This window comes from Ascidiella aspersa, chromosome 7 (genome assembly GCF_963924565.1).
Source record: "Ascidiella aspersa chromosome 7, kaAscAspe10.2, whole genome shotgun sequence".
In the NCBI taxonomy this organism is placed as follows: Eukaryota; Metazoa; Chordata; class Ascidiacea; order Phlebobranchia; family Ascidiidae; genus Ascidiella; species Ascidiella aspersa.
In genome coordinates this window covers 15,699,322-15,721,470 of record NC_139453.1, presented here as the reverse complement: position 1 = coordinate 15,721,470, position 22,149 = coordinate 15,699,322, and the positions used below count along the sequence as shown (strand labels likewise).

General features: G+C 35.5%; 2 protein-coding genes across 2 annotated transcripts; both read right to left on the bottom strand.

Annotated features, from left to right (window-relative positions):
- Positions 1-2,966: 2,966 nt before the first annotated feature.
- Positions 2,967-11,813, bottom strand: LOC146138010 (DNA-directed RNA polymerase III subunit RPC3-like). Its single transcript, XM_083394499.1, has 8 exons — positions 11,440-11,813; positions 6,836-6,918; positions 6,460-6,717; positions 6,049-6,203; positions 5,470-5,590; positions 5,165-5,296; positions 4,635-4,724; positions 2,967-3,164 (listed from the first exon to the last, which is right to left on the bottom strand). The coding sequence occupies exons 1-8, from the start codon at positions 11,612-11,614 to the stop codon at positions 2,967-2,969; spliced, it is 1,212 nt and encodes a 403-aa protein (XP_083250625.1). The 5' UTR covers positions 11,615-11,813.
- A 2,271-nt stretch (positions 11,814-14,084) lies between these two features.
- On the bottom strand, positions 14,085-20,116 carry LOC146138009 (biogenesis of lysosome-related organelles complex 1 subunit 4-like). Its single transcript, XM_083393320.1, has 5 exons — positions 19,619-20,116; positions 19,371-19,442; positions 18,386-18,487; positions 15,933-16,064; positions 14,085-15,591 (listed from the first exon to the last, which is right to left on the bottom strand). The coding sequence occupies exons 1-5, from the start codon at positions 19,709-19,711 to the stop codon at positions 15,502-15,504; spliced, it is 489 nt and encodes a 162-aa protein (XP_083249446.1). The 5' UTR covers positions 19,712-20,116; the 3' UTR covers positions 14,085-15,501.
- Between the last annotated feature and the right edge of the window lie 2,033 nt (positions 20,117-22,149).

Sequence of the window (22,149 nt, the reverse complement as noted above, 5' to 3'; positions counted from 1 at the left end):
ACCGTATAAAGTGAGGTATGTTATGTTAATGTACGGTAATAGAAAATATGACTAAACCTAAAGGAGGGGGCGCCAATTTTGTAATTTGCCCCCGTGCGCAAAATACCATGGCTACACCTCTGATACAGATATAATGATTGTAACAATTTTTGCACTGTAATTATAAAAAAACAAGACATAATAATTATGTGCCTTAATTGTTCGCCACTTTTTGTTACCGCAAGTAATACGAGTTTCTTCCTGTAAACTGAAAGAACAAAGCCATGGCCCTATAAAACTTTACAATAGGGATGTCCGATAATTTCGGATTTGCGATCGAACGCAATAAAATCTACCTTAAAAAGTAAATTTATCAAAAACTAGTAGGTTAACAACTAGAGGTAACTATATAAACTTCCTAATGCTAAAACAAATTGTGGCCTAATACCGTGAAAAAAAAATCATTAAACAATTCAATTTCTTTTATTTTGCTTGTTTAAACATAGTATCGACGTCCATTGGAATCGGATCACGATGCTTAAAAACATCGTGTAACGAAGTAAAATGTCAAGTATCGGACATTCCTACTTTACCTCTTTTTTTTATTAGTAGCTTAAATTAAAAAAAATACCATTCATAAAATGATAGCCTAAGTGTTCTTTGCTTACGATAACGGTATTCCTAGTAACCAATCCTGAGGTTGCTCAACTTTCAAGATCGGATTTATCCGGCCTGGAATGGGCGTAGGCCAGTGGTTCTCAAAGCATGGGTCGCGTAGGGTCAAAAAATGAGTCGCTCCAAGGTGATTCAATCCTGCGCAAACTAACTTTTTTTCAAGTATTTTCAATTCAATCTTGACTGAAATATTGCATTATAAGTATTTCATGTGGCAACCTGGATTATTGCATCATAAGTGGTTTTCTGAACGGTTTGATGGCAGCCAGCTACAGAAGCTGCTAAGACTGGTGTAAGCGATAGCTGCACAGTTTATAACTTTTTTAAGTTAGAAGATTATTCGGCACTGGTCTAGAATCCTACCACAGCGTTCATACAATTACTAAATTGCCGTACAATGTTTGAGTTAGGGTCAGGGTTAGCGTTTGGGTGTGGGTGGGTCAAGCATTATTATATTTATTAACCCAAATGATAACCCGCACCCTAACCCAAATAAAAATGTGCGTTGTGGTAGGATTGTAGACCAGCGCCGATTATTTTGCTAGCTCGTATCACACACATATATAGCTCGTAATACACACACCTCAGAATTCTGTCAGACTAGCGTTTTCATAGTGCTGTCTTAGTCACTGATAAACTTGGGGTTAGAATTGAGAAAATTGTGTAATATTTATTCGCAACTTGAGGTCCTGAGCAGAAACTCATCCATTTCAGTTCGAGCTATAGGTTCGTTTCTTTCAATCCGAGCTACAGGTTCGTTTCTTTTGATGCGAGCTATAGTTTCGTTTCTTTTGATGCGAGCTATAGGTTCGTTTCTTTCAATCCGAGCTATAGGTTCGTTTCTTGTGATACGAGCTATAGTTTCGTTTCTTTTGATGCGAGCTATAGGTTCGTTTTTTTCAATCCGAGCTATAGGTTCGTTTCTTTCAAACGAGCTATAGGTTCGTTTCTTTTGATGCGAGCTATAGTTTCGTTTCTTTTGATGCGAGCTATATAGGTTCGTTTCTTTTAAAGCGAGCTATAGGTTCGTTTATTTAGATGCGAGCTATAAGTTTGTTCCTTCCAACTAGCTCATTATAAGTTGCAGGTCGTATTGTTAGAAGTTAAAATCAACTCTTTTTTGTAATAATAAATCATTGTTTCATAGATCTGTGTAGACTACTACATCTGGTTGTCTGTGTCTTTTTCTATTTCATGCATGTCAGAAAAATACATTTTTCGGTGTTTGAGGCTTGGGTCGTGAGATGTAAAAAAACTCCGATTTGAGTCGCGCTCAAAAAAGTTTGAGAACCCCTGGCGTAGGCGGTAGGCCTATGTTAGAACAGGAATGAAGTAGAATCATTTTTCTTACGGGAACGCATGCAATTTTCAGAAATGACGTCCCAGAGTTACGTCATAAAAAGGAAAACTTCCAGAAACCTGCTGTTCGCGGACGACTCATTGCACGAATATGCAACAGCAATCTAAATACATACAAAGATTATGGTAACCAATCATAGCACGAAGCTCACATTTTTTTTTGTAGGTTCTTAACCGGAGGACTGTGGTCGGTACGTATTCAAGTTTCCAATGACGACCACAAAATATTTCTATAGTTTACTAAAATAATGATTAACAACTTTACGCTACAATCAGTTCACGTCTTAAAACAGAACAAAAAATACTATTAAGACTTTTAACAGCACTATTAAAACTTTTAACAGCAGTGAATGCCCCTAAAGAATTATGTCTACCTTCGTATCTGGACCTTTGCTTAAACTAGTCAAATATTCCAGGATTATAGCAATAAATTGTCAAAAAAAAAAATTTTAGCAGCAACCCAGAAACCACATAACCATTACCACCAAGTTCAAAATCGGTTTTTAAAAAACAACATTTTAGGAGGCGCCATTCGACGCATGGGGTCTGTGAAAAAATAATATTTAAAAAATAAATGCTAACGTTTTTTGCAGTTACATAAATAAAATAAACAAATACTAAAATTTTACAACAAAGTCTCCTGAAAAAGAAAATATTTTTACTGGTGCGCAGTTTCGGCAGATATTGTTTTACAGGAACGCCGTTACGACAATAGTTAATTATGTTCTCAGAACGCTGATCCGTCCCAATGTTACAACTGGACCCAGTAATAAAAACTTGGAAGCAATTTAATATGATTTTAATACTTTAAGAAACAAAATGACCCCTGAACACGTTTTGCCTTATTCTGTGGTGGACAAGGCTACTTAACTCCTGCTCGATTTTCAAGTGCGAAACACATCACGCAATTAGCATCTGACTGCAACAACTTTTCAAAACGAAAAAGACAAGTTTTATTTTGGTAATTGTTTATCAACCAAAAGCGAGTCGAGATATGATTGCGTAATAAAAACGGTATTCATGACTTGAAGCTGGGCAGTGAGAAGTTTATCGTTGCAATGGCCAAACTTGGACAGTTGTGCTTGCTCGCTCGCGCTAATTATGTCTTCAATCTCCTCTAGCTGGGAAGCGTCGGCATTTTGCAAACTTTCCTGTGATAAAAAACAATTAACCTTGAACCTGTAAAGAGAGAACTAAGCATATGAAAACGGTGGCCTTGGAACTTTATTTTACATTGTGTGCTGATTTAAATTGGTCGAAACAATAAAAAAACATCGATTTGTTAAGAAAAACTAACAAAAAAGTATAACAATTACTCTTGACTATCAAATCAAAATCCAAACAAATTACTTGGGGTACACAATCTATAAAGTTAGTTTTTAGGATTAAAACTCAATGGTGAAGGATGTGCTCTAGGTCATATTATTTGTCAGTTACGAACTATATTTTGCAGAAAACACTTAACGCTCCATTACAGTGTTTCTTAACCTTTTTTTACTTGATGGCGCACCTAGAGACATTTGAAAACGAGGCGGCGCACCTTGCGAGCGAAGCGAGCACGAAATTTTTGAGGTGTACCAGTATTTCTCATAAATTTATTGCAATTTTTTGTTATATAGGCTTTATAGTTGCATATCTTTAAAGGAACTCTAGCCTTGAGACCAAAATAAGAACAACAGCAACTTCCGAATGAAAGTCAGTTAGGAATATGGCGAAGATAGGACTAATACCTAATAGCCCCCCCTATAACTATCACTAACTCCCCTAATATTTTCGACCCTACCAACTTCCCGCCCACAAGCCCAAACAGGGGCCAAAACAGCGGCGACCAAGAGTCGACAGCAAACGGCCAATGCCAGACAGGTCCCCACAGGTCCCCACAATCATCCCACACACTTTCCCTACAGTCTTGGACGTTATGTTGTCCATGTAAGTCTTTTTCCGATTACTTTTGGACTTATTTCGACATGCTTAGGTCTTATCTAGACTATTTAATATCTTATTCTGTCGTGGTCATTACTGCGAATTTGGCGTTATTATGTCGATGGTCTTACCACTATGGTATTTTAGATTTATTAGTTGCTGTTACTTTGAAGGTCTTATTGTGATTTCTATGGAATCAATGAGCTAAGCTCAATAGGAAAGTAAAACATACATGTTTTACATATCACAATATTTTTCCTTTTGCTCGCGGCGCACCTGGCAACCTTCAACGGTGCACCAGTGCGCCGCGGCGCACCGGTTGAGAAACGCTGCTCTATTATATAAGTCGATCGGTGGGGTTTGGAGTTAGGTAAAAGGGTAAAATTTTTAAATGTTATTTTTATTAATTTTCCTAAAGCAGTAGTTAACTTTGATCTTATTGTGAATTTTTGGTTTTCCAACGTTAATATTATTCAATTTCGGTTTTATGTCTTACGTCCGGTAAAGTGCTAATAGGTGCTTTTGCTGATTGATCCATGGTTTCGGTCAGACTTCATGTATTCAGTGCACTAAGATGTGGGTAATCGTTGGTCAATGAGGCTTCACAACAACTTGTTCACGCATTTCAGTCGTCACTATAGGCTTATACTTTTTAGGATTACTCATCAAAAAGTTGCATTATTGCAATACAATACTACCTTAATAGCGGCAACTCTGTTTTTCTTTTCCAACAATCTTTTATTTTGCTTGGTGCAGAATTTTCGTCGCTGAATCAAGTTGCTGAGCGTCTATGTGTTAAGAGGGTTTGATAAATAAAAAACATCGCCTTTTCATATTTTTGCAAAAGTATAAATATAATTCATTCGTAAACATTACGGGGATACTCTCTTATGGCGTCGGCTAAACTTAGAACAAGAAATGCCAGTCGTTCTAATCACAGAGTGTTTGTACAGCTATGAACGTCATATCGCTACCTCGAGTGTAACAGCAAGCACGGACGTCACGAGCACTCGCAGCTCATAAATAAAGAGACGTCGGTGATGTTTTATATGTGAATCCAACAGCAAAAGGAATAATGCGCTGTTCACACTGTTTTTTCTGGTATACGAAATTTAGTAAACCCGATGCAGTTTAAACGTTGATTGAATTGGGGGAGTTGTAAACAGTATCAATATTAATTGCAATGGACAATGTAAGGGGCTTTTAAAGGTTGTAAAAATTCTCTTACTTTGTATGATCTTACGAGCAGCATCCTGGAAACCCTTTGCAGATCAACACCATACAGGTAGAAAGTTCTCGAAGGTGCGTGGTCCGGGGTTCGCGGGATTTCTTGCATGACTAAGAAATTCTCCGACAACATCTGTACATGACGATGGATTATTACTATATTTTTTCGTTTCAATATTTGAGCGTGTCATATAAAATATAGAATTGGGAAACATGGAAACATATTAAAACGGAATATTCTTTATTAGGAGCTATTTATTTTGATTATATTTAAAACGTTCTGCAACAACTTTAAACAACTCCAACCTGATAGAGGTGACCCTTGGCCTCTTTACTAGGGATCATGGCCAGTTCTTCTACTTGCTTTTGTTCAAGATGTTGTTTTAATAAAAGTAGACGAAATATACGGCAACACTTGCTTCCAAATCTGACAAAAAATACATAATGTTTAAAAACTAACTGCCTTTTAGTCCTCCAAGTTGCCTTTTTTATCAGGGTCCAATAATTAAGAAGATTTACAGACTTTCCCCAAAAAATGAATCAACTTTTATCCATCTATTAACTCGCAAGTGCTTCTCACACTAGGGTCCGCTGGACACGAAAACATATTTTTAATATATGATCATATTTAAAATGCTTAAGGAAGATAATGGGTCCTCTAGGTAACAACGTTTGGCTCCCGCTAATTTGGAGCTTTCTTTAGTGAATATTTCTGAACTTCAGAACGCTAGCAGCCCCAGAATTCTGTAGAGTATAGGTAGCAATATTTGGCGTAACGTATTTTATATTGCCTAGGGCTTTATTAAAATAAAATAAATTGTATTGGTAATACACTGCTTTAACACACTGTGTAAATTAAACCTTAAGGCGCCAACACCACCATACCGCTCTTGTACATATGACAACACAGTGCCCGTTGCCAAGGTCCTGGCACACTTTTTGAGGTTGATGACGTACGCACCAAGTGAACCACTCTCTCCTACTTGTTCTAGCATCCTCGAGTCATCGTTGGCAACCAAGCGTAAATGCTGCTCGATGTGCTTCATTAATATACATATATTGTGAAACCCACTTACCTATACTGACTATCACAATATACATATAACCTCTAATATGGTAGTAAAGCCAAATAATTTTCGAATACGATTTAACTCTAGAATAAATTAGACAAATATATAAACTTAATATAATAATGTTTCACATTGCGGAATGACGCAGATAACAGCTGATATTTATATCTGAGAGTCGCTAATCATATTAAACACTTTAAAACAATTCCTGCGAAAAAGCGATCACCTTGACCGACATCTGAGTACCCAGAGGTAGATTTCTAGCGACTTCTGCAGGCGTGATGGGTTCGGTGCGCAAGGCCGTGGCTGCAGTGGTAACCTCGCTGATGCGTAACATGGCGCGCACTATCTCCCCACACCCGGCTCCGAAGCGGTTGCTGACCGCGGAAACAATGCCTTGGTCGCGAAAGTACTGGCTAAAGCGATCCAAATTGACGCTCCAGTAAATTCCGGCGTCCTCTGATGAAGAAGTGTCACAGAGACCCTGGCGAATTAATAACGCAACTCACAAATCACAGAATTCTTTATAGAGAAATTATAGAGAAAATTATTCTTTGGCGGCATATTACAGAAGAATACAAATGCTTTAGATTTTAGAATACCGATGATGGGGAGACTCCTTCTGTTTTTGGTCGTTTTGCTTTAGGTTCATCAGCATCACTTTTGATATGTTTTCGCTTTAAGCCTTCACAATAAATAAACTAGTCAATAGGATTGATGTAACATACATTTTGTTACGAAAATAAAGTAGCCTACTGCAAATTGAAAACTAACACTTAGCCTAATTGGTTTACAAATAAAAATGAATATTTTGCTCCTATAATATAAGCTATGCTTAGCACCGCAAAGTTTACCAATACCTTTTAGGAAACGAAAGATAAAATACTGCGATTTACAAAAAAGGAAAAAAAATACAACAACAAAGTTATACAAATGTGTAGTAATCTTTTAATTTAGTTGAACAATTTTTACACTGTTTAAATCCAAACAAATGATGTAACAAACGATCTAATAATGGCATACCTATAGATACTTTTATCACCTAATCATTATATTTAGGCAGTCCAATTTAGGACCTTTATACATAGAAGGACTTACGATAAAATTTTTTATCAAAAATAGATGCAAGACTTTAGTATCCCTATTTTAAGCCAAAATAGGGCTGATCTGGAAAAAAATTAGAAACAAGTATTTTACAACTGATTTGATTTATTTGAGGTCTATATATCAACCAAAGAAAAGTTTCAGCCAATCTGACCTAGGACAAGTGGCCATTTGGGATTTTTAAAATAGCGCCGCTCTACACTCAACCTATGTTAATGCCAAGCCTCGACCAGCTTAGAGGCGCACCACATGGCACATGCTTTGTGTCGGTCTACTGTCTGTATTAACAAGTTAAGTGCTTGCAGAAATTGGACACTCTAGCTACATTTTATCGGTTTTGTTTTGTACTTTTAACTTGTTTTACTCTTACTTTGATTTGATTAAGTTGGAGTAACATCTATGTCAGAATTAAACCAAATTCTGATTAAAGCCAACTTTCGGTGAAGTAAGCAAGTCATTTTAAAATTTAAATTATTTCAAAAGTCAATTACTTCTAAGTCATATAAAACAGTGATTTAAGTGCACACAATGTTTTAAATTTAAACCTATATTTAGTGTAAAAATGGGGGGGGGGGGGATGCAACTACCTTCACGTGGTCCTCCCTGTTAATTCATGGCCAAACAATGAAGAACGAAAGTTGCAAACATAGAGCCCAAACCAGGCCTAAAACTGTTCAACGCAAGGTGGAGAGGAAAATGCCCTTTTTAAGGCGCGGTGGCAAGACTGCTGCCGAAAAGTACCTACGACCCACCATTTTGCAGTTGAACATAGAAGGACTTACCGCTAGCAAGATTAGCGTTGTTGAACAACTAGTCTATAAACATAAAGTCCTGGTCATCCTTCTTCAGGAAACGCACTGCGACAAAGAAGAAAAGCTAGTGATTCCAAGCTTTAAACTAGCTGGGTCAACCCTTAGCAAGACGCACGGCATAGCCACGTTTGTCCACGATACTTTAAGTTGGTCTCTTCTCGGGCAATCAACGCTCGAATCAGATATTGAGTGGCTGTGTGTGGATGTTGGTGGATACAATATTATAAATGTATACAAACCTCCTCCCACACATTTAACACTTACGTCTATCCCAGTGTTCACACGTCCTAGCTTGTACGCTGGCGACTTCAACTGCCAGCACACCGACTGGGGTATGCTGCCACTAGTAAATCCGGCGAGCACCTAGCTACATGGGCATCTAACAACGACCTAGTCATGCTCTACAATCCCAAAGATGTTGCCAGTTTTTTCTCTGGTCGATGGGGTACGGGGACAAACCCTGATCTGGCTTTTGTGGGTGCTGAACCTAACAACTCGATTCCGGACAGATGTTTGCTCGAGAAATTCCCAAGATCACAACACCGTCCATCGTTGATCACCGCATTCAAGCTATCTATGAATGTGCCCTCCGGGCCGGTGAAACGCTGGAACTTCCGTAAGGCGAACTGGAATCGTTACAGCATTCTCACAAATGAAGTCACCAAAGAACTACTGCCTCCCACCAGCCCCAACGTTGACATTGGCCTACCAAGTTTTCTGCAATGCCGTAATATCCACAGCTAAACAAACCATCCCTCGTGGCCGACGAAATGGTTACGTACCCTGCTGGAACGATAAGTGCCAACTCCTGTACACCCCCTTCTTAGAAGCATTGAACGGTCCTGCTACTGACAGTGCCGCATCGGATCTTATGATATATCTTGACCAAAGGCAAGAGCGCTGGGAAAAGGTTGTCCAAACCATCGACTTCGCACACTCAAGTCGAAAGGCATGGAGCACTTCCAACAATCTAACAGGCAGAGCTAGAAAACCTCCACACCAGTGTCCAATCTTAGCCAACTCCATCGCATCACAACTTGTCAGGAATGGAATGTCCAATGGCGACCGTAAGTCTGCCCGACTTGTCGCGAAAGAAGTGTCCAACCTCTGGAAGTTGGATGAGGTAGACTGTGGTAGCACGTCTGGCCCATTTACAATGGACGAGTTCGATACCGCTCTCGGGCGTTTAAAATCCGGAAAGGCGCCAGGTCCCGATTCAATTTTTGCAGAGATGATACATCATGCCGGAACTGCTATGAAAACATGGCTGCGTGATTTTTGTCATCGTGTCTGCACCGCCTCAGAATACCGAAAATCTGGAGAAGGTCATTCGTGGTTGCGATTCCTAAACCGAACAAACCACCAGAAGATCCTAAAAGCTACCGTCCCATATCCTTGCTCTGTATTCCCTTTAAGATCCTCGAAAGGCTTATTTACGCGTGTGTTGAACCAAATATTGACCCACTTCTTCCACGGGAGCAAGCGGGTTTTCGGCGCGGGAGATCAACGGCAGATCAGGTAACCTTAATCACGCAGGACATCGAGGACAGTTTTGCAGCTAAGAAAAAGGCCGGGGCTGTATTTATTAACCTTACAGCCGCCTACGATACCGTCTGGCACCGCGGCCTTACATGCAAGCTTCTTCGTCTGCTTCCCGACAGGCACATGGTCCGCATGATTTTGGAGCTTATCTCGAACCGGAGTTTCACTCTGACAACAGGAAACGGCAAGCTGAGTCGACTGCGGCGCCTCAAGAACGGCGTACCACAAGGCTCAGTCCTGGCACCTCTGCTATACAATATCTACACTTACGACTTGCCCGAAATGACCTCAAAAAAGTATGCTTATGCTGACGACTTAGCCATTTTGCATTCCTCTGGGGACTGGCGGTCGTTGGAGGCAACCCTCACACAAGATATGCAACTCTGGCCCTGGTTTACTCAACCGCTGAGTACTGTGCACCTGCCTGGTGTCGCAGTGCTCACACTCACCTCATCGACACAGCTCTTAACGAAGCCTTGCGTATTGTCACAGGTTGTCTGAGGCCAACCCCAACGACCTTTCTGCCAATCCTTGCAGGTATTCCACCGGCTGATCTTCACCGCAAAGGAGCAACTTTACACCTTGTCCGTCGGGCACTTGATCCTAACCATCTGCTTCACACCGTGTTGGCCTTTCCTCCAAAGGGAGTACCCAGCCTTAAGTGGCGACGCCCATTCATGCAAGCTGCTTTGAAGCTAACGAATACCCTTGACGAGCTTGGTACCACCGCGACCCACTGGACGAACCATACATGGAACATGGAGTGGCATTCAGCCAACAACCGCCTTCAAAACTTCATCCCAGATGCTGGATCCCTACCCACAGGAATGTCTCTACCTAGAGCTTCATGGGTTAGGCTTAACCGGTTGAGAACAGGTGTGGGGCGTTTTTGCTCAACAATGTACAAATGGGGCCGGGGCCTGGCCCCGACAGGAGACTGCGAGTGCGGAGGAACAAACCGTAGATCACATCATTGAGGATTGCAGAATTCTACGAGCACCGCATGGAGTGCGTGGTCTGAAGAATTTGGACGACCAAACAATATACTGGCTGACCAACATCTGCCCCAAAATCTAGCCCGGAATAATGCAAAATCATGGCTCAAACGAAACAACAGCGTAAAAATGTTTTTTGTATGCTTTTTCAAACAAGACAATTTGCAGCAAAATCCGATAAAGGTTTTCTATACAAGTTAATTTATTTTTCTTTCTGCTTAAATGATTTTACAAACTATGCTGCAAACATTTGACAAAAACTAATGCAATTAAATAAACAAGAAATTTAAACTGTATCTTCAAACTTATTTGAATCCTACTAGAAGTCATATCAAATGAGAAAATAAAGTAACTTACAAGCCTATAAATTTTATTTTTACATTTATGCTTTAATAAGCACAAAAGTGGCCCTATGTAAAAGGCCATAATCACAGATATAGAAAGCATGTGGGGAAAACAAAAACGTCATATTTCTCAAAAAGGCTTGAAAATCCAAAATGGCAGTTCCCCCATACTAGATGAGCTGGAACTTTGTTTGGTTGATACATAGACCTCAAAATTAAACAAATTAGTTCAGAAACACCTGCTCCTAATTTTCTCCCAGACAAAGTGAAAAATAGGGATACTTCTTAGCGAGTTAAATTTATTAACATGTTTTTCCTCAAAAAAGTTTTTATGAACTTTCAACACTTATTATTCTGTGCTATAATACATTGTTTTTATTTAAAAAAAAGCTGAAAACAAGACATTTACTTGCTTCTGTTAAGATGGGAACAGTGTACATGTATTTTTCTTCATGTTCAAACGAAGGAACCACAGGGACAGATGCTGAATCTTCCTCAGAATGCATTAGCATTGGCTCTCTATAAACAACAAATGTAAGGCCTATGAAACTAAGCAGCGCTAGCAAAATTAACTTTAGGTACATAAATTTAAGGCTGTTAAAAATAATTGCTATCCAGTTTTGAGAATCTTGCACACTTTTTTAAAGGAAGTATGCAAGATAACTTTTTGCAAATTATTCAACCTATTTTTTTACTTCACCAAAGTTTCAAAATTTATTTATATTTTAGCTAAGTTTGAATAAAAGTGCACCAAAATTACTTTTATTTTAGCTTAACCAAGTTAGTTTTAGGCTGGTACAAACAAACAAAAAGTGCCTAAATTAGTATTTTCGAGCTACATACAAATACAAAAGTGCCCCAAATACTTTTATTTGAACAACATGCAAACAAAAAAGATCTCAAATTAGTTTTATTTAAGTTATGTGCATAAAGGTGTTCCAATTAAAAAAGAGTACAAATTAGTTTTGCTGGAACTCCGTGAGAACCAAAAATACACAAATTAATTATTTTATATAATTGTGAACAAAAACGCTGGTTTTAGTTGAATTATTTGTGAAAAATGTCCTAATTTGTTTTATTTGACGTGATTTTTTTACAAAAATTGACTCAATTAGTTTATTCATTCTAATTGCAAATAAAATAAAAATACATTTTTGTCAAAAGAGCTCACTATCAACCTCTGACATACTTTGACAAAAATATATAGCATTATTGGTCCGATAACCTCATTGTATCTTTTAGTAATTTTTTTTTTAATGTGTTTTGATTATTGGTCAACATATTTAACTTTTTCAGACAGATATCGATACCCAATTTTTACCATTTTTGCAAACCAATACTCCATACGGATACTGATTTTTTATATACCTTGAATATAGTCAAAATTTAAATTAATTGAAAAAAAATAACATATTAGTTTATCTACCTATATTTATTAAACTCTTATTTTGGATATTAAATTGGCATGATAAAAAATACAAAAAAATTGCATAAAAAATAAAATATTTGTTTACCAGGAAAAACGATATCCTATTTTCATAGTAATTATCGGCCAAAATTTATACAACCAATACATCGGTAGAAGCAAAATAACAGTCTATATTATCGTTAAACCGATATATCGGGCTATCTCTAGTTTTAATTTTATATTCTATTTAAAGTTATGATAAAATTTGCCAGCTAAGTAAACTGCTAAAATTTGACATCAAAGGAAAGGCATGTTATTAAAATTCTACAAAGCAGTGGTGCAGCTAGGTCTTTCGCAGACCTTAAAATTGATGTTAGCAAACCGAAAAAAATGAGGTAAAAAAAAGTCTTCTCAAAAAGGATACCTTGGGCACTTATCTGTGTAATAATTGCACTTTTTGCACTGATTTTTGGCTCATGCACAAGATTTTATTCACTTGTGCATGCTATGGGTTAAATTTGCAAGATATAATTTTAATAATATAACAAAGTTTCCTTTTTTAACTTGAACTTTCTAGAGAAGCAACGCAATAGAGGCATCAATCCATGGTACACAATGGAACATGTACATTATGCATTAGCAAAAAAAGTGTCACTTGCCGCATAAGAAAATGTGTATTGACAAGCTGATCAAATGCAGTTACTGCTTTATTTCTTATATTTACATCTTTCTTTTCCACATTTGTTCTTTCAATAACAAGTTTAATGACAGAACTCATCAAAATCTATAGATTAAATACAAAATTAATAATTTAAAACATCAATATTATTTACTGTAATTTTTTTAAACAATATAAGCAAGTCATTTATAAAACACTTTCTTGATGTATTTAGGATACTAACCATGCCATGGTGCAATACTTCCTCTATTATTAATTCAGCAATATCACCATACAGAAGTTTAGCAGTGTGAACCATCTTGGGATATAAAATCATCTTTAAAACATGATCTATGTCACACCGATACTCCACAATATTGCCTTTATATAGATGGAATGCAACCAGCTTGTGTTGAATTAGAACACATAACGATTTCCTAACCTAAAGTAAAAAATGGTTCACTGAAAAAAACATCCTCTGGGATATTTATAGAAGAGAATAATCTATTCTAGTTCTAAACAGGGGCAGTGTACAAAATCAGTTCAAAATGGTGCTTTAAGTGCACTTAGAAAATCTCATAAAGTTTATCAGAAAAGAACAATCTGATATTTTTTAAAATATTTTATTTTTTGTTAATTTTTTAACATAATATCTGGTGAAAATTAAATAGTTTGGCTAGTAGAATAGGTGAAAATTTTAACAATAAATAAGCAATTTATCTGATTTCTCTAATTATTTTAGTTGGATTTGCTAATCAAATAACGTATTTATTTAATGTAACATCAAATTCAAGGCAGACATGTGACTCCAAATACCTTAATTACTCACCAAATCACTCTTTAGGTTTGTGCTTTGTGTGATACCCCGTAGTGGTACCCAACCATTTTGAATGATGCATCTTCCTACATTAGATACTATTTTCCCAAAATGCTCTTCTATTAGGTCACAACATAAATTAGTCAGTCTAGAACACATTTAGATGGCTAATTTAACATCCTGAAATGAAACAAATTCAGAAATAAATTTACTGACAATTTAAAAAAATGCCAACAATGATATGCGTTAACTAACAAACTTATCAATTAATAGAGAAAATAGAAAAACACTTGTCTGGTGATTGTACATTTGAGGCTAATTAATTGTTGCAGCAATCCCTTGGCTTTGTTATGACATCTGTAACAGACTTACTAGCAAACATCCATTTTACTACTTGGCTCACTAAATACTATCATGCAGAATTACAGAGCTGTACAGGGTACATGGCATATCAAAACCTTTGTATAAAGCAAGCCTGCACAACTCAAAATGTAAAATAGCACAACAAGAAAAAGTCGCATTCTGCACACTGATTGCTAAGTATGAATGACATGACAAAGATACATCATAATGTGATGTTATAAAACAATAAATCTTCAAAAACACCTGTTGCTCTTGAGCGAACTCTTGAACAAACATACAGCTGAAACCCAGTTTAAATCCCAATAGGATACATTATTCATTACGCACTTAGAAGAAATCCCCATGTTGCTCAAAACAACAATATTTATAATGTGAAACAAAATAAGGTATTTATAGTGTAGAATGTAAAACAATATAACAGTATTTGTAGTGTATAATGTAACAGATATTGCACTTTGTAGGGTCTATGGTTCATGTAGCACAACATGCCATAGGCTGTATAGTGCTTTCGGGTAATACATTTCCTTAAAATAAACAAAAACATAAAAAACGAATAAATGTTAATAAATAGATTTACATCGTAAAAGATTATTTAAAAAAGGTATTAAAATTATCAAAACTTATTGAAAGGTTACAGGATGTGTGTTGTACACACCTGTAGTAAAACAAAAGTGAAAGAAAATGTACCCAATAAAATATATAACAATATTCTGGAATTAAAACAACAGATTATGCAGCACACAATAAGATCACAGTATTAAAAAACATTGCTGCTTTGTTCCTATTTAAAATTGACCAAATATGAAATAATACAGCTCAAAGCAAACACAGAAAGTAAAATGGATTGCTTTAGTTTAAAGCAGTGGTTCACAGCCCTTTTTGGTCTGAACCTCCTTGTAGTATTTTAGTTCCACAACATTCAACTTGGTTTCCAAAGAAACCATTTTGCTCAAACCTATTATGCTTTTTAAAACTAAAAAAATAATTATTTAATATGGAAAAGAGTGGATGTAAGATATGACAGTCACAATATTCTTCCACAATTTTCTTAAGATTCACATGACATCTTAAGAACCACTGTTTTAAAGCATGGTTAAGTACAAATATTAACAAGATCTTAAAAGCATGCATAGTTAATGAACACAGCATATATTGCAAGTAAACCATAATTAAACAGTTCCTAAGGAAATTCATACAATGAATTTTATTTAAGTTAAATCTTTTTTTAGTTGGTGTTAAAGTAGTCGCGAGTAGAAAATATTGGTGGAGGACTGTAGTTACGCTGAGGTGACGGTGATATGGGGACATCAGTCTTCTAAAAAAAAGAAACCAACATGATTAGCCAGGCTCCTTTAAAAAAATTGACACCTATTCAGCTAGTTAGGTTGGTCCAGTTAATGGCCAACTTTGAACACTTTATCATTAAAAAATCTCACAACAAAATAAGAACAAAAATAATTTTATCTTATCTACCATAGAAAGTTTGTTTGTTACCGCTTTGAAGGCGCAAAACCTGCGTGATCCAGATTCTAATGAGTTGGCATAAAATCGAACTCTCTTTTTATCAGAAGTAAACCCAGTAGTCATATTTGAAACACTAAGCTTTATAATGAGCAGAAAAAGATGTTATAAATGGAAACAAAACATTGAGCAAACCTTCCTTAAGCCCATAAATGAAAATCCACCAATAGTTTTTTTTAATGAGGCAATTGAACTGAACTCCTTTTCCTTCAGTGATACTTGACGTTCATATTCACGAACATTCTGAGACACCATTTCAACAAATGCCTAAAAATAAAAAAATCATGATTTAATAAACAAGTTTGCTGATGCAAAAATAAGATAAGCAAATCGCAAGTTACACAGGAAATGCACTTTGTTTACTATTGACCTTCATCAATTGGAAACAAAATAGTTTCTTTACAAAGTTTTCAAATACATTAAGACAAAAAAATCATATTTTGTTTGATTATTATAAGCTCTAGACCAGTGGTTCTCAAACTTTTGTTAAAAAATTATGCAACGGTCCCCCAGCAATTTTTTAATTGCTCATGGTACTTAAAAATATACACAAATAAACTCAAAATAACACATTGTTTTTAATTGTATCAAAGAGACTGGTGCACTTGCTTCTTTGCTATCAGTTATGTTAACCTCTAATTAACGAATCACTATATTTGAGTCTAGCAACAATGAACAGTTTTAAAACCGTAACCATACTGCCCACATTGGCAGCGCAACAAGCTACACTATGACGTCACAATGGACGATTCAACTTCAAGCGTGCAATAACGTGAATGAACAACTAATCAGCTTGGTTTTGAAAAGTAAATTGCCTGAAAATTTTATTCCACAAAAATTTTTCTTCTTCCGGAGCGTCGTGTTGATTTTTTTGTTAAGTGCTTCGCGGTCCCAGAAAATTGTTTCGCGGACCCCAGTTTGAGAACCACTACTCTAGACGCTTGGATAAATGCAAGTCTTGCTTCTGTTAAACCAGGGCCTTCCAAACTTTTAGTTTATCAGCCTTTTTACTTTTTATTAGGTGGCCCAAAACTTTTTACATAGCTGTAAAATAATGTAGTTAATTGATTTAACACTATTAGTTACTATTGAAGCTCGTTGTGTGCCCCTCGTGCTTAATGAATTTCCAATCATAGTCAGTTAGCACAGATGGACGGACAATGAAACTACACTATTTAGTAATCTTTGTATATGGCCGTATTTGTCCTAATTCTAAATAGAGAAATCAGGTGGCACTGTATAAAGACAAATTGTATTTGATTCTCGACAAGCTTTCGCACAACCGTGCTTCATCAGGTCAAAGTATAAAATTATTTTATACTTTGACCTGATGAAGCACGGTTGTGCGAAAGCTTGTCGAGAATCAAATACAATTTGTCTTTATACAGTGCCACCTGATTTCTCTACACTATTTAGGACCCTTATCTAGGGATGTTCAAAGTAGAATACCAAGATATTCTAGAATAATAGGTTTCGAATCTAGAATAACGAATCCAGAATAGCGAATCCTAGTATATTTTTATTAAATTATTTAACCTTGATTTTGTTTGGGAAAGGGATTAATCTTAATCTACCCTACAGGGCCCACAATCACAACAATAAATCGCCCAAACAATTTGCTAACATGTGTACATTATAATAAAAAAATCTCCCATACGTTTAACATTCTTAACAACTGTCATTTGAAGCAGTTGTGTAAACTGTACAAGTTGTAAAACTTATATATTTGCCAATAGTGAGTACAATGCAACACTGCACACAGAACTCTTTAGCAATTCGGTCCTGTTTTTTAAAGCATTGTTGGGTGTTAGTGCTTCTGTTTTGACTAACATGATCTGTTATGCAGTCAAATAATGTACTGCAAAGAATACAAAGTTACTATTGACATAAGGAATACTTGACAATTACCCTGTGAATAACTCCATAACCTCACTGAATATTGGCCTAAAGTTGACCTTAAGTAACCCTATAGCGCATTATGTCGACGGCCAGCACGTTTTGCAATGTAATGTTACTTTTGCAACTTGAACGCATTTAGGGAAATTGCGAACTCTGCACCTGGCATTACACGTTAGTCGCTCGCCCAATAATGCTTGATTGACACTTAATTATTAGACGAACGTTATCGCGAGACGCGAAGTAATTGGTCGCCCGAAAAAAACATTGACACTGCACTACCAGGTTACATTTAAAGCAAGCAGCGACAAGCCAACATACCACACGCGTTTGTACAATTAGGCGCAACAATCAGCGGTAAAACATTAAATTATATCGGTTCCAATTACCCGAAATAAACGGCAGAATTGGATTCGAATCCAGATGGGATTCAATATTCTACATTGAACATCCCTACCCTTATCAGACCCCTTCGACCTAAAGAAGCATGAATTAAATGTAATGATGTCAAATGTTGAATTTAATTTTTAGTTTGACAAGATGTATATTATGTATACAGCCTAACATGGCACATCTGAATTTGATCCTTTATATAGAAATTTGTAAACAAATATTTTTTGTGTTTGGTTGCTTTCTTATTTAAAACTGCATATTGAGATGTACTTTTAGAATGTTTATACAGAATACACTACCTCAAGCTTATCAATTCTTTGAAAAACAGGATCTAGACTCTGAATTTTAGCAGCTACTAGAGGTATCAGCTCATTAATAACTTTGCCATTATCATCACGAATCTAGTAAACAACAGTAAAAAGATTAATTTGTAGAGCATAGCTAAAACACTTGCACATGAAAGACAACTTTCATATTATATAGAGAGGCTAAAATGTAAAAGAAATATTCTTGCTCATAGGTATCATTAACATTTAGACTGTTTAACAAAAACAGTTGTTTTAACACATAAATAATTTTTTATATTTACAGGAACATATGTTTGGCCAACAAAAAGAAGACACACTGGGCGCTGTATCTCACATGCAGTATGATCATTTTTAAATGTTATATTCAGCCCTTCGCTTGTGACTAGCTATAGAGTAATTCCATCTTAAATTAAAGAAAATATATGTTAAACCTTGTTCTCATATTTTTTTCACACTTTAAACAAATAAAGATCTCAATAAAATACAGGATTATGGAAAATCTCAGCATTCTATCATGAGAGAGGTTGATGTGAGTATGTGGTTTAAAAGCTGCATGTGGCCCTTTACACACACATACACATGCGGCATTGTAGTTCACATGGTATTTTCATTTTTTGCACTTTGGCGTATATCAATTTGGGTATTTAAAACTTTTTCTTAATGGGTTGATTTGCTCTTTTTTAAAACTATTCTCTTTCTTTATAAAAAGGTTTAGTAAGTGTTTCGAAACATGGAGAAATATAGAAAACAAAGAAAGGCAATGGCCAAAAATGTAATACCAGTTCTATGTCGTTAAGTTCAATAAGTCTTATATAAGGTATAACCATCATTCTGTTAAACAAGAAAAATGTAGTCAACCTTGAAGCATTGTATGAAATTTTGTACAAAAACAACTGTTATATTAACAACATAAGAATAGGAAAATAATGTGAACAGTCTTATTGTATCTAATTTATATAGTAAAATATTAGATTACCATTTCCAACATTCCATACAATTCATCAAGTCTGGTTAAAACTGTTTCTATGCTTTCATCCACAAAATCCAACTGAAGAAAATAAATACCTTTATAACAAAGTCAGATACTAAATACATTCAGTTACGTAAATCAAGCCAAAAAAAGCAATATTCTTTGTAGGTTATATAAATATACAACAAAACATAAAATCTTCCCCTTAGTTTCAAATTTAATTTTAAATATCTGTGGTTGACTGCTTTACTTACATTCTTATCAACATGCATCTTAGTGAAGAAGAATGCATATTCTTTGACAGTTTTTGTTGCAATATCACTATTAGGGCAGGTAGGGGTGGACATTTTAAACCTGTGTTATACATTTACTGTAATAATAAAATAAATTTATATTGTCAATCGTGCCTATATAGACAGTTAACCGAATAGGGTGCTTTGACAGTAAATGGGTCTCTTGCAGACTATTAAACATACCGGGTTTGATGGTAGAACAAAGTTTTCAAACTCAATTTATTTTCAATATATATACTATTCGAATTGTTTTTGTTGAACCAGAATTTGCGTTACTTAATAGTTTAAAAACATCAGCTGATAGAGCTTTCAAAAGTAAATTACTTTCTGTAGTTAAAGAGTTTTTTATTGTATAAATATCAATAAGCTATACTCTCCTGATAAGGAGATTATGCTTATATATATACTTCTTTACTTGGTCATTTACTATATTTATTGGTGCATTAGAAAAACAGGTAAAGAACTGGTGAGGGTTACTAGTTTTACCAAGTAGCTTTGATTCAGTATGTTTAAATATCCCAGGTCAAAAGGAAAGTAGGGGTATTTTAATATAATTTGCAAATCTTGAATTTGGCTGCTATATACCATATAAATTTTTTTGGTGGCTTTCAAATCAACTCTACCAGTGTGGATATCACTAAATTGCTTATAACAACTATTTTTGTCCTCCATATTTTATTTAGCTATATATACTGTCTTCTATAGATCAGAACAGTGCACTTTGATTTTTTTGCTTCATTGTTTTAATTGAGTTGATTTCCAGCCGAGGTTTCTAAACTTTTTGGATCTCGGGTGTGAAGCTCCTTGAGGTGTGCAATCACGTTTTTTTGCACACCTGAAGTTTGAAAATCTTGCACATGTTGACCGTTTTCTGGAATTTAGATATGCGAAAAAACTATTTTAAGTGTCCACATAAATTGTTTAAAAAGAAATCTCGTTGTGCACTTGTGCATTCAGGCTCATTTTCCCAAAACATAAAAAATGTAAAAACAATTTTATTGTCACTGGGGAAAATAGATTAAGTGATTGGGATTAAATATTGTGTGTCAGTCACAGTAAAAAGTAGGCGACGTCGCTCCCCCCAGTTTAAGAATGTCAAAGTAAAACTTAGTAAGTAAAGGGGAATTTCCCAACTTTGCAACTGTAGCATCTTGCTCCATATGACCACTGATCTCTATGAAACCTGGATAGCGCAACTAGTGGCACGCGCGTGATCGCGTGAGCGGTTTTTGAAGCCAATTCGAAGGCTTCTACGCCATCTTGAAAGGTTCCAAAACTGTGCAAATTTTGCATTACTGCTTATGGGAGAGGTATCTTAAAATTGTCTTTATGGCAATATTTGGTGATTATTTTACCGAATTTTAAGGGATTAGTGATCTATTGGTATGCTTGGTACTATGCAGATTACTAATAAAGCAGAATAACTTGATTTTAGCTCCTGCTGATAGAAATATACTTCGTTTTTACTGGCACCAGAAATTATTATTTTTTATTGCAACAAGGCAACGTCAAGTTAGGTAAAATCAACTTATATCATATACAAATCTTTGGAATGGCTTTTTTGATCAGTCTAGTTAATGTATTTATTATGTACATTTAACTATGCTGGTTGGTAACGCTGTTCTGACAACAACATTTCTTAGCATTTATTTTCGTATAATAGTAACAGCAGCAGGTAGTGCCAGTGGTAAGGTTTAATTGAAGCTATATGCATAAGTAGAATCAGGTATTTTATTTAATTGCTTTTAATATCTCATGGATGTCCTGAATTAGTTGCTGTGTTTTGTATGGTGTTTGTCTGTGTCATCCACTAACAAACATTGGCCACCAGATGCCCAATCCATCACATCACTAACTGGTGTACAAATGGCAAAATGTAGGATATTATCACATTCCACTGCATTTTTTTGTTTATTGTCGTTACTCTGTTAGGAAAAGATATTCGTGCATAAATAACTTATCCATAATACAAAATCTCTGCAAATAATTACTATTTTCCACGCAGCAGAAACTCTGTTGTATTACAAATAGAAAAACAACCATAACTAAGGAAAACAAAGTCAAATGTCATTTGTAATTAAACAAGAAAATAAAAGGCAAATTGGTAAAAAGTTTATATGTTGCATTTTCTATAAAGTACCCTTATTGAATGTTGAAAATAAATAAAGATTTATTAATAATGTTAACAAAACGCTATCTATGTTTAATGAGTAATTCATTATATGTCAAACTACAACCTTCGGTGCATTTAAGTTTATATTAATTTTAGCTAGTTGTTGGGTGACAATATTGATTCAAAAAATGTAAAAATCTTAACAAATTCTCATGTTTTTGGTAAAATTTATTTTTTTTTCTTATCACGTATTCCATGAGTCAAAACAGAATGTATGTATTATTTTGTTGCTTGCATCGATTCTTGCTCTTTAAATCCTTCCGATAAGAATATACCACTTCGCTGTTGTTCCATGTTTGTTTTTTTGCAGGTTTATTTT

Coding starts and splice junctions, on each gene's coding strand:
- LOC146138010 (XM_083394499.1), bottom strand. CDS start 11,614: ATGTACCTAAAGTTAATTTTGCTAGCGCTGCTTAGTTTCATAGGCCTT. Junction 6,204..6,459: donor GTACTCAGATGTCGGTCAAG/GTGATCGCTTTT, acceptor ATATTAATGAAG/CACATCGAGCAGCATTTACG. Junction 3,165..4,634: donor ACAGAGTTGCCGCTATTAAG/GTAGTATTGTAT, acceptor TTTTTATCACAG/GAAAGTTTGCAAAATGCCGA.
- LOC146138009 (XM_083393320.1), bottom strand. CDS start 19,711: ATGTCCACCCCTACCTGCCCTAATAGTGATATTGCAACAAAAACTGTC. Junction 18,488..19,370: donor TGTATGGAATGTTGGAAATG/GTAATCTAATAT, acceptor GTTGTTTACTAG/ATTCGTGATGATAATGGCAA. Junction 16,065..18,385: donor AAAGAATTGATAAGCTTGAG/GTAGTGTATTCT, acceptor TTTTATTTTTAG/GCATTTGTTGAAATGGTGTC.